Raw genomic sequence first — 13,161 nt, 5'->3', positions numbered from 1 at the left:
TAATTGTGGTGTTTGCTGGTCTCTTGCAGTAATGTATTTTTCTGTTTTTAACTCCAGTACTTCTACAGGCACAATGGTACTGTCTATTTTGTACAAATGTTAAATGTGAAATACAGTTAGTTGCATAAAATGAAAGTCTGATGTGGTATGTAAAACTTGAATATGTTATTTCTTACTTTTGCTGTCTAATAAGTTAACATTAACTCTGTTTTCCTAAATGAATAAGAACTGAAAAGGTTGAAATTGGGATGTTTATTTTATTCTATTTTATTTATCTCATTTTTGAACCACCCATCTCCCTCACAGACTACTTTTATGTTACAAAGTACTGCTTGGTCTTTTATTACCTTCTAAACAGAGTTTATTTCTTTAAGTCATATTGGGGAACAATGCAATTAATTTCTCTGTAACCTTTAATATTTTTTTCAATTTTTAAAATAAATTTCTATTGGTAATTTCCCAATAAATAAACAACCTAAATGTGGCTATCCACTTAGAGGGAGACTGAAATCTAGAAGTGATATAACTACATAATTGGCGTATCTAGTTATTCATTTTGTCACAAATATTTAGGAAGCTACTTTTAGATACCCAATCAGTCCATACGATTGAGTCATCTTGACAGTGACTGCATCAACTCTAGTGTTGCTAGCTCAGCTTGTGGATGGCAGGAACTGGATTCTTTGATGCAAAATATATTTCAAAACTAAATTCTACGTAATTCCTTTACAATAATTTAGAGTATTTTCTTTTGTAATATCCATCTTTATAAATGGATATAAATACATTTTATTTATATATATAATATTATTTATTACATTACATTAATTTAGCAACATATCTATATCAAATTAAGCTTGAAAGTGATGGTAAATATCATTTCTTAGGCGTGCCTTTTCATTATAAGCAAAATACAATCCTAAAAAATTCCATTGGCTACTTCCAATAAGTTATTACTATATAGAAACACTGGGTTGCTCTATTTGTTTATTACAAAAATGTATACACTATCTGACTTAGGTAAAGAAAAATAAATTTCTCTAACATAGCTCAAATATCGCTAAAACAATTAAAACCTTCTTATGCAAACACTATGTAGAATAGTACTGTTTTTGTTGTTCTAAAAGATGACAAGGCAGGGGTGAAATGCTCCCGGATCGGACGGGATCACGCGATCCGATAGCGATGGCGGCTGCTGGTTCGGAGGACCGGTAGCAAAAATCCCTGGCCCTGCCCCCCCGTCTCTGCTGAGCCGCACCATCAGCAGAGGTTTTTTTTTTTACTTTTAAAAGCCGGTTTTGCTTCAGCCGAAACCTGCCTTTAAAAGTAAAAAAAAGCCTTTGAGGATCCTGCCCCTCAGCTGACATTGGCAGCCTTTAAACTTAAAAATTAAAATTAAAATTAAAGGCTACTCTGGGGATCTCACTTGAGTTCCTCATCAGCAGAACCTTAAAAACTCCTTTTAAAAGAGTCTAAGACACTTACCTGATTACTGATTGACCTCATGGCTTTTCTCACAGCCGGAAAGCCCGTTTCGCTTTTAGCACGAGACAGAACTAATCTAAATTTAGCTAATCTCTTTCACCACTGAGTGATTAATGCTGTCTGGCTGAGGAACTCTGGGAATTGAAGTCCACAATAAAATAAAATAAAATAATAAAATAAAATATTTGTGCAGCTTTCTGAGATTTGGTGTGTTTCTGTAGTGCTTCACTCTAACTACACAAACACACAAAATCTCAGAAAGCTGTATGTGGTATTGTGTGTGTGTCAGTTGTGTGTGTGTAAAGTGTGAAAGTTGGTTTTTGAGCTTTTTGTGGCTGTGTGAAGTGTGAAGTGCAGCTGCTTTTACATTGTGTGTGAGTCAGTTGTGTTGTGTGTGTGTAAAGTGTGAAAGTTGGTTTTTGATACCTCTTATTGTTTTTTTATACTTTGTTTATTATTTTTATTATTTATTATTGGCTACGCCCACCCAGTCATCTGACTACTAAGCCACGCCCACCAATTAAGCCACGCCCACAGAACCGGTAGGGAAAATTTTTAGATTTCACTCCTGTGACAAGGGATTAACCAACCTAACGGGAAGAAGCGATGTAATTGAAGCTGCCGCAGCAACGGTTATTTTCTGTGTGCCTCCACCATTGAATGAGTTACGATCTGATACTGTGCCATATAAAAGACTTTTGCTCTCCATGTAGCCTAAGATATACATGTTCCAAAATGCATTCAGAATATCATTTGAAAATGCAGAGGAGAGGAGGCATTGTTTCCCTCCTAGTTGCAGAAAGAAAGCATTTCCATCAGTGGAAAATCCCTGGATTTTTGAGCTCTTGGAGGATAGGTAGGATATTAATCTAACAAACATTTCATTCTGTATCCCATGTATTCAGATTTCATGATCCAGTTACAGCAGTTCTGAAAAAAGTGACTTCCGGCTGGTTCTAACACTTAACAACTATCCCACCCTTAGGAAGGAAACAATGGCAAATCCCTTCAAAAATCTTTCCAAGAATACTGCAATGACTAGTCCAGGCAGTTACCAAGTCAACACTTAACTCAAAGGAACCAAAAAACAATGAATTATTTTGAATTATTATTTCAAGATCTAAATAATTTTATTACAAATTAGTATATTTTATATGATCAACTGATACGGTAAGTACTGAAAATTATAAATGATCATTAATAATATCTGAAACATTTTGCTGTATCAAAAAAGTTGAGTATAACATTTACTAGGAATATGTTAACTTATTCTTAAGAAATACCTAAATTTCCATTTAAATAATTAACTATTTCTTCCAAATAGATCAGAAGAAAGAACTTGCTTTGTTAAAGTCAGTTATACAGAGACTATCAAAATATAGTTTGTAAGAATTTACAAAAATATTCTGATATTTGTGGCAAACAAGGGAAGGGAGAAGAGGGTTTTTTCTCCTGTTGCTCATAAATTTAGTGGTGAATTACTTTTAAAAAATATTCTTAAATGAATCGGGAGACAAAAATAGAATGTCAGAATAAAAAAAGAAAATCTCTTGCTGTAGAAGATACTATCTTTCAATATTTTATTCTGATTGTTAACTTAGAATCACACTTTGTCTACCAAATCATGGAGAATATTGATTTTTATTACCTACAGGTGAAACTCGAAAAATTAGAATATCGTGCAAAAGTTCATTTATTTCAGTAATGCAACTTAAAACGTGAAACTAATATATGAGATAGACTCATTACATGCAAAGCGAGATAGTTCAAGCCTTATTTGTCATAATTTTGATGATTATGGCTTACAGCTCATGAAAACCCCAAATTCACAATCTCAGAAAATTAGAATATTACATGAAATCAATAAAACAAGGATTGAACATAGAACAATATCGGACCTCTGAAAAGTATAAGCATGCATATGTACTCAGTACTTGGTTTGGGCCCCTTTTGCATCAATTACTGGCTCAATGTGGCGTGGCATGGATGCTATCAGCCTGTGGCACTGCTGAAGTGTTATGGAAGGCTAGAATGTTTCAAAAGCGGCCTTCAGCTTTTCTGCATTGTTCGGTCTCATGTTTCTCATCTTTCTCTTGGCAATGCCGCATAGATTCTCTATGGCGTTCAGGTCAGGCGAGTTTGCTGGCCAATCAAGCACAGTAATCCCATGGGCATTGAACCAGGTTTTGGTACTTTTGGCAGTGTGGGCAGGTGCCAAGTCCTGCTGGAAAATGAAGTCAGCATCCCCATAAAGCGGAAGGAAGCATGAAGTGCTCCAAAATTTCCTGGTAGACGGCTGTGTTGACCCTAGACTTAATGAAGCACAGTGGACCAACACCAGCAGATGACATGGCTCCCCAAATCAACACAGACTGTGGAAACTTCACACTGGACTTCAAGCATCTTGCAGTGGGTGCCTCTCCATTCTTCCTCCAGACTCTGGGTCCTTGGTTTCCAAATAAGATGCAAAAGTTGCTCTCATCAGAAAAGAGGACTTTGGACCACTGAGCAACAGACCAGTTCTTTTTTTCTTTAGCCCAGGTAAGACGCTTCTGACGTTGTTTGTTGTTCAGGAGCGGCTTGATGCCCATGTCCAGGATCCGTCTGTGTGTGGTGGCTTTTGATGCACTAACTCCACTCCTTGTGAAAGTCCCCAACACTTTTGACTGGCCTTTTCCTTACAATCCTCTGCAGGCTGTGGTCATCTCTGCTGCTTGTGCACCTTTTTCTTCCACACTTTTCCCTTCCACATGACTTTCTATTAATGTGCTTTGAAACAACACTTTGGGAACATCCAACTTCTTTTGCAATTACCTTTTGAGGCTTTCCCTCCTTATGGAGGGTATCAATGAAGGTTTTCTGCACAACTGTCAGGTCAGCAGTCTTTCCCATGATTGTGATTCCTACTGAACCAGACTGAGAGACCATTTAAAGGCTCAGGAACCCTTTGCAGATATTATGGCTTAATTAGCTGATTAGGGTGGGACACTTTGAGCGTAGAATATTGAACCTTTTCACAATATTCTAATTTTCTGAGATTGTGAATTTGGAGTTTTCATGAGCTGTCAGCCATAATCATCAAAATTGACAAATCAAGGCTTGAACTATCTCACTTTGCATGTAATGAGTCTATCTCATATATTAGTTTCACCTTTTAAGTTGCATTACTGAAATAAATGAACTTTTGCACGATATTCTAATTTTTTGAGTTTCACCTGCATAAGGCTAATATACAGTATCTGATTTTATTCTAAAATAAATCCAGGATGTTATTAAAGTATCATGATTCATTAATTAAACAATAAATACAAAATTAAATTTGGTTGTTTGGCATATATTTGATGAAGACTTCATCCTATTGTTAAATAGATTTCCTTTTTGTTTGTTGAAACTGTTCCCACTCAGCAGCACGCTTGTCAACTGCTGATCTGCCCACTCCCAAAACTACCCAGCAATTGGTGAACTTCATCAGTAAGTTTTTGAAGGCTTTTACTATATAACACAGCTTTCAATGGAATAAAATATGAGGGAATGGGGCGTTGGACTTACCTGACATGCCCTTTCTCACGACGGTGAAAACGGCAGTCAGAATGATGGGTTGATCTGTCCGTCAAGCTTGAAGGACCGAGTCTGCAACTGTTTAAACCCCGCCTCTTCCTGTTGGGCTCCAGTTTTTGGCACAGGGACTATCGCAGACTGGCGTGTCTTTCTGAAATTATAAACAATTAGTGATTGCCCTCCCACCCCTCCTCGGCTGGTGGCCAGCCCATATAGGGAGGGGCTGACTGCCGTTTTCACCGTCGTGAGAAAGGGTGTGTCAGGTAAGTCCAACGCCCCATTCTCCACTCCGGTGAGAAACGGCAGTCAGAATGATGGGACATACCAAAGCTCGTTGTCCGTTCAGGTGGGTAGATGCCCTCCGCCGTCCGATCATGCATCAAGTACCCGTTGCAACACCCTCCTGCCAAATGCTGCGTCTGATGAAGCGTAGGCATCCAGCTTGTAATGACGAATGAAGGGTGTAGGAGTAGTCCAAGTTGCAGCCCTGCATACCTCTTGTAGGAGAGCTTGGGTAGCCCAGGCTGCCGATGTTGCAGCACTTCGAGTTGAATGGGCGGTAATATTGGAGGGTCTAGGTAGTGGTAGAGCATCATAAGCAGCTGCAATGATAGACTTGATCCACCTGCCCATGGTAGGACCTGAACCTTAAGCCCCAATGATGCTGGAAGGAAGGAGACAAAGAGCGCTTCTGTCCTTCTGAAGGCTGACGTTCGTTGTAGATAAATTTTTATAGCTCGGCGAACATCCAAGGTGTGCCATAGAGCTTCTAGATGGTGAGATAGATTCAGACGAAAGTTTGGGAGAACCAGTTCTTGTGAATGGTGGAAAAGGGAGTTGATTTTTGGAGTGAAGGTGGGATCAAGACGTAAGACAACCCTGTCAAGGTGAAAAATGCAAAGGTCTTTGCGAATAGAGAGTGCGGCTAACTCTGAGATACGACGAGCTGATGTGATGGCTATCAGGAAACAGACCTTTAGAGTTAGGAATCTTAGGGAAACGTCCCTAAGAGGTTCAAATGGTTGTTTAGTCAGGGCAGAGAGGACCTTATTGAGGTCCCAAGATGGATATCTGTGGACCATGGGTGGACGAAAGTTAGAGGCTCCTCGAAGAAATCTGCGAATGACTGGATGAATGGCCAAAGAATCAGATGTGGTACAGGTGAGTACTGATGATATTGCTGCCACCTGCCGTCGGAGGGTGTTGGATGATAACCCAGAATCTAACCCTCCCTGTAAAAACCCGATGATATGGGGAACCTCTGCCTGAGTTGGTGAAACCTTGTGTCTTCGACACCATCTGACGAAACTTCTCCATGTCGGCTGGTAAATTCTGATAGTGGAAGAACGACAAGAGGCCTGAATGGTAGGAATAGCCTCAGAGGGGATGTGGAATTGCATTAAAATGTCCTGCTCAGCCTCCAAACGGTTAATTGAAACCACTGAGGTTCTGGGTGAGACAGGGTTCCTTGTAGCAGTTGTATCCTGTCGTCTGGAATCCTCCAGTGTCTGGTGACTGACAGAGCCAACAGATCCGCGAACCATGGACTCCTGGGCCAATGAGGAGCCACCAGGATTAACTCTGCCTTCTCTTCCAATAGTTTGCGGATTACCCTGTGAATCAGTGGAAGTGGAGGGAATGCATAGAGGAGACCCGGAGGCCACGGGCAACGAAGAGCATTCACCCCCTCGGCTCTGGGGGAATGAAATCTGGTGAAATACCGAGGGAGTTGGTGATTGGTCTCTGAAGCGAACAGATCTACCTCTGGTCTGCCGAATCGGTGGACTATTTCCATGAAAAGGTCTGGGGTAGACTCCATTCTGTTTGGTCTATCCTCTGTCTGCTTAGGGCATCTGCATGAACGTTGGACTCCCCCGAGATGTGGTCCGCTCCAATGGAGAGGAGGTGACGTTCTGCCCATAGACCTAGTCTGAAAGTCTCTCTCATGAGTGATTTTGAGTGAGTTCCGCCCCACTTGTTGATGTGAGCTTTCGCTGATACGTTGTCTGTGAGGACCAAAACATCTCGTCCCGTCACCTGCTTGTTGACGTGTGACAGAGCTAGGAAGATGTCCCTTAATGCTAGTAGATTGATGGAAAGGGACTGTTCGTAAAGAGACCATGTGCCTTAAATTATGTGATGTACTAGATGTGCTCCCCATCCGTAGAGACTCGCGTCGGTGGTGAGTATAATTCTGACTGGTTCTCTGAACCTGGTTCCTCTGGAGATGGTTTCTGTTGTCCACCAATGAAGAGATTCGTGTACCGACTGAGGGAGTTGAACCAGTGCCAGAGACGTAGCCAGGTGGTGTTTTTGGTACAGAAGGAGAAGCCACTGCAGGTCCCTGCTGTGTAGGCGAGACCAGGGGACAATACCAAAGGTAGAAACCATCTTACCCAATAATTGAGAGAGGGATTTAAGAGATACTGAACCGGCTCGAATGGTTAGTTTTGTTAGCCATCTCAGACTATCCTGGCGTTCCTGAGATAGATAAACCATGGATAGATTTGTGTCAATCTCCGCCCCCAAATGTAGAAGTCTAGTAGAGGGTGAAAGGTGATTTTTCTCCCAATTTATGGAGAATCCATGAAGTTGGAGAATTTGTAAGGTATAAGACAGGTCAGATTGAGCTGTCAAGGCCGAATTAGAAAGTATGAGAATATCATAAAAGTAGAATTGAATTCCAGTAGGTCTGGAGCGTATGTGGCCAATTAAAGCTTCTAGTTCCTTGGCAAACACCCTGGGTGCTGAAGACAACCCAAAGGGTAAGGCAGTATATTGGAAATGTTCACCCTTGTCGGAGAACCTAAGGAATTTTCTGTTCCTGAGCAATGGGAATGTGTAAGTAAGCCTCCGTGAGGTCAATGGAAGATAGGAAATCACCTGGCCGAATGGAATCCAAAATGGACTGAAGGGATTGCATTTTAAATTTACGATAGGAAACATAACGATTTAGTGATTTGAAATCAAGAATTGCTCTCCAGCCCCCCGAGGATTTGCGCACCACAAATAGACATGAAAAGAACCCCTTACCCCGTTGGGGGAAGGGAACTTTTTGAATGGCATTGATTTGTAGAAGATGAGATATGGCTTCCTCTGTAATTAACCTGTCAGTTCTATTGCGGGAGACTGGACAACCCTAGTGGGGGAGGAGAGGAATTCCAGAAAGAGACCAAACCTAATTGTGTGTCTAACCCAAGCATCGGAAACCGAAAAATCCCATTGATCGGCAAAATGTCTAAATCTGCCGCCAATGGGAAGAGAGGAGAGAGAATTATCTGGACCTACGAAACCCCCTCCCCCGACCATCCCTGAAAGACTTCTTGGGGGGGTATTTGGGATTGGATCTGACCTGGCCTTCCTGGAAGAAGCTCCCTCTGGACTGAAATGGTCTTTGATTTCTGGACTGATAGAAGGAGGAATCTGATTGACGAAAAGGCTGCTGACGTGAAGGACGATTCTCAGAGTGTCGTGACAGCGAGGGATCTTTTTTGTTGCGGGTTTCAATCAGAATAGGATCTAATGAAGCACCAAATAATTTGTCTCCCGAGAAAAGAGAAGAGGCTAGCCTCCATTTATTTCTGTTATCAGCTTGCCAATTTCTGAGCCATAATAATCTGCGTGAAGTGGTAAAGGATCCTACTGCCTTAGAGGCAAATCTGGCAGCATTAAGAGTGGCATCTGAGGAATATTCCAGTGCAATTATAATCTTATTGAGGTCCTGATGAGATCAAATATCAGTCGAAGGGATTCTCGATTGCAACTGTTTGAGCTAGATTTATTTATTTATTATTTAGACTTTTATACCGCCCTTCTCCCAAAGGACTCGGGGCGGTGTACGGCCAAATTAAAAATATACAATACACAATATTAAAACAACAAATTAAGATAACATATTATATGATAGCCGAAAAATTTAAAAGTTTAAATGTAAAACCGTCAAATTGACCCCAATAAAACACAGTGCCCCAATTTAAAATTATTAAAATTCAAATTTCAGAATTTAAAAATTAAAAGTTAAAAATCAAGCCAGTCCCGCTTGGATGAACAAGTACGTTTTCAATTCACGGCGAAAGGTCCGAAGGTCAGGTAGTTGATGCAGACCAGGGGGAAGTTCGTTCCAGAGGGTAGGTGCTCCTGCAGAGAAGGCCCTTCCCCTGGGGGCCGCCAGCCGACATTGCTTGGCGGACGGCACCCTGAGAAGACCCTCTCTGTGTGAGCGTACGGGTCGGTGGGAGGCATAGGGTAACAGCAGGCGGTCCCGTAAGTACCCGGGCCTTAAGCCATGGAGCACTTTAAAGGTGGTAACCAACACTTTGAAGCGCACCCGAAAGATCACAGGTAGCCAGTGCAAACTGTGCAGGAGCGGTGTTATCTGGGAGCAGCGTGTGGCTCCCTCAATCACCCGCGCAGCTGCATTCTGGACTAACTGAAGCCTCCGAGTGCACTTCAGGGGTAGCCCCATGTAGAGAGCATTACAATAATCCAGACGGGAAGTGACTAGAGCGTGAGTGACCGTGCATAAGGCATCCCGGTCAAGAAAGGGGCGTAACTGGCGAACCAGGCGAACCTGGTAAAAAGCTCTCCTGGAGACGGCCGCCAAATGATCTTCAAACGACAGCCGTCCATCTAGGAGAACGCCCAAGTTGTGCACCCTTTCTGATGGGGCCAGTGACTCGCCCCCAACAGTCAGCTGCGGTTGCAGTTGACTGTACCGGGGTGCCGGCATCCACAGCCACTCCGTCTTGGATGGATTGAGCCTGAGTCTGTTTCTCCCCATCCAGACCCGTACGGCTTTCAGGCACCGGGACAGCACTTCAACAGCTTCGTTGGGGTGGCCTGGGGTGAAGTACAGCTGAGTATCATCAGCGTACAGTTGGTAACTCACCCCAAAGCCGCTGATGACCTCGCCCAACGGCTTCATATAGATGTTGAACAGGAGAGGCGAGAGAATCGACCCCTGAGGCACCCCACAAGTGAGGGGCCTCACAGTCGATCTCTGCCCTCCTTTCAACACCGTCAACACCGTCTGCGATGAGAGTGGCTCTGTTGAAAAAAGAAGCAGAAGCAGCTGCCTTGACTGACCAAGCTGCTGCCTGATGACCCTTGACTAATACCTTTTCAGCCCTTTTGTCCTCAGGACGGAGGGATTCCTCAGGGGGACCCGTAAGATGAGTGGATGATGCCAGAGCTACTATAGGAGCGTCAACTGTGGGAACCTGTAAAAGGTTAGACATTTCTGGTGCCATATGGTATAGACGTTTATCGATGGTATTGGGAAAAGGACCAGATCCTGGAGCTAGCCATTGGCGTTGCACCACCTCAGTGAAAAGTTTAGGTGCTGGAACCATATCATTAGAAGTGGAGGGTTCCAAAAAAAGTGAACCTGAGGGGCCTTCCCCTGTTTGACTACGGTTCTTGGAAGAAGAAACATCCCCTAATCCAGTGGAAACCTGTGCCTTGTAAAGGAGAGATTTGAATACTTGAGGCATAAACAGGCCCACAAAAGGAGGCTGGTCACTATCCAGGCCTTCGTCCTCTGAAAGAGCATCATCTGGAGGGATTCCCTCCTCGAATATGGAATCATGGTCTGACTGTTCTGGGGAACGCTGACCACCTATTTCAGAGATAGACAAATCCTGCCTATGAAAAGTGTGGTGTGGCTGAATGCCAGCAGAGGGCGTAGTAGACAATTGAGGAAGGCATTGGACTAGAGTAGATTTGATGGCTTCTGCAATAAGGACCCCAAACGTAGGTGGTAATTGCAAATTAGAAAAATCTCCTGGAATGGAAGGAATAGGCTGAGAATCTGGGTTAAGGTTGGTACCCACACCTGGAACAGGAGAAGAAACTACTGGTTGCTGAGGCAAATCTTGAAAAAGAAGTGCTGGATCTACTGGAGGAGCTGGCACTGACTGATTTGGAGACCAATTGGAAGGGTTGTCCGAAATAGAAGAATGTGATCCAGAGGGAAAAACCTCCTGAGGTCTATGGGTGGAAGGAGCAGGACTGCCAGGCATTGTCTGGGCTAGCTGCTTAGCTTTAGAGGCCACCTTCTCCAGAGCTTTAGGCCTCCTGGATTCTTCCCTGGTAGGGGCCTGAGAAGGGGGTTTGGATGCTTTGCCCTTTTTTCGTGCAATGTCTGATGACCCTTCTATTGGGTCCTCCAGGTGGTGCCGTTTGGAAGTAGCCTTCCTGGGTTGGGGCTGAGCCTGATCTGCCATAAGGGATAATTATTCCACTAATTCAAAGGGAGAATTCTTCCTTTGGATAGTAGAAGAATAAATTTCTGAACTTACAATATAGGGCGTTTTTCTAGAGAAGCCATCGAGATAGAAAAACGCCCACACAGCATGAACAAACGAGATGATACCTCCCGCCTACCAGCCATTTGGAAACCCGCCCTTATTGACAAACGAGTCCCTAACACAAGACCCACCAGACCCACACTCACGAGGTCCACACAGGATGTCACCACCACACATCCACCCAGAAAGCAGACCCAAACCCACACTGATCAGGAAGCACGACCAAGGACCAGAAGCCAGACCGCAGCTGCAACATTAGCCATTGCAAACCCCTCCAATCCATACATACAGCAGACAGACATCCACTATGAAGATGTAGCACGACCACAAACACGAAGCCAAACAACAGCAATGCAACTCTCCAGCTCAAATCCCCCTGCAACTCAGATTAATCTGAGCACAACCAAGCCCCCACCCAAACAGGACACACCCCCAGCCAATCAGAGCACAAAAAAACCCCCATCCAATCAGAGCACAGCCAAGCTCCCACCCAATCAGTTCAAACCCCCACTAGCAGTTAAAAAGGAAGAAACAGCTGCAATCACACATTGCTCCCAGAAGCACGAAGCTGAAGCCTGAAGATGACGAATGAGACTTCGTCGAAACGTCGCCAAGACACCTCCAATTTTACGCGGGAGAAAACCCGAATAACCAAAGACACACACACACACACATATATATATATATATTCTTCAAAATATGTTGTTTTATCTATGACAATTGTTTGTGTATACTGTTGTGACAAAAATAAATTTTAAAAAAAAAGATAGATATTCACAGCAACACTTATATGTGTGTGTGTGTGTGTGAGAGAGAGAGAGAGAGAGAGAGAGAACCTAAGCCACGCCCAAGCTCCTAACCATTTGAGTCCCCATTGGCTGACCTGTTACCATATGTATTCCAATTCATGAACTCTTATATACCAACACTGACAACACATAGTTTTTCATTATTAGAGAGTGAAAGAGAGATGCTTAACAACTTTGTACAATGTTATACTGTCAAAGAGTAGATGTTGATTGTAATCAGTAATTGCCCTCTCCATTAAAATTTACTGTAACACAATGTACAAATGAGGTTACAGCTTTCTACTTATTAGTTCCTGTAATGCCAAGGAATCCAATTTATGTAGCTCCCCTCCTTCGAAGCATTAAAGGTTCTCAAGCAAATTACTAATTTACAAAAAATAATTCAAGATATTGTGGTTTATCATAAAATATAAAACAGCTATACAGAGATGTTGGGCAGTGGGCTCATACTGTACTGTATTTTACTCTCTTTTGTTAACTTCTATTTTTATCTTCCAGATAAGACTTATGTGTTGTCAGAAGAACATCTTGATAAAAATAACTTTCTTCACAATTTTGTTTGGAGCAGTTCTTATTGCATGATGTAAGAGAACATTAAAATGCCACATCATATTATAGTGGACCTATTTAGATGGGAAGGCCTATTTCAAGAGCATGGCACGTTTTTGCATGCAGGCGATCTAAAGTCAATGTTTGCCACCTGGGAAAAAAAAAAATAACCCGACCAGAAATTCTAGAGTTGTTGCTGATCAGATTGAAAATACTAGATCAAAAGCAACCCACTATGAACTACTGTAGGATCTCTTCTAATTTTAATTCAGATTACTCGGCTTCCAAGTAACTGCACTGGGGTATGACAGTAGAACGTTCACTTTATGCCCTGTAAAGGCAATGGTTGTCCATTAAACAGAAGCAGCTCCTCTGCCGTTTTTGCTTTAATTAGCGTCAATCCCCGGCTGCCCGACGGCCGAAGTGTTTGTCAGTCGCTCAGAATCTAGCTC

The 13,161-nt window shown here is 42.7% G+C and overlaps 1 protein-coding gene across 1 annotated transcript in view; it reads left to right on the top strand.

The window, feature by feature from the left end:
• Nucleotides 1-3,200, top strand: part of YAF2 (YY1 associated factor 2) — a 153,986-nt gene extending 150,786 nt beyond the window's left edge. Inside the window, exon 5 of the mRNA XM_058190143.1 lies at nt 2,391-3,200. Within this exon, the coding sequence (XP_058046126.1) occupies nt 2,391-2,445 (55 nt within the window). The 3' untranslated portion in view covers nt 2,446-3,200. The remainder of the gene's footprint in view (nt 1-2,390) is intronic.
• The last annotated feature ends 9,961 nt before the right edge of the window (nt 3,201-13,161 follow it).

The sequence above is a fragment of the Ahaetulla prasina genome, chromosome 7, assembly GCF_028640845.1.
Source record: "Ahaetulla prasina isolate Xishuangbanna chromosome 7, ASM2864084v1, whole genome shotgun sequence".
Lineage (NCBI taxonomy): Eukaryota > Metazoa > Chordata > Lepidosauria > Squamata > Colubridae > Ahaetulla > Ahaetulla prasina.
This window is presented reverse-complemented; position numbering and strand designations above follow the sequence as displayed.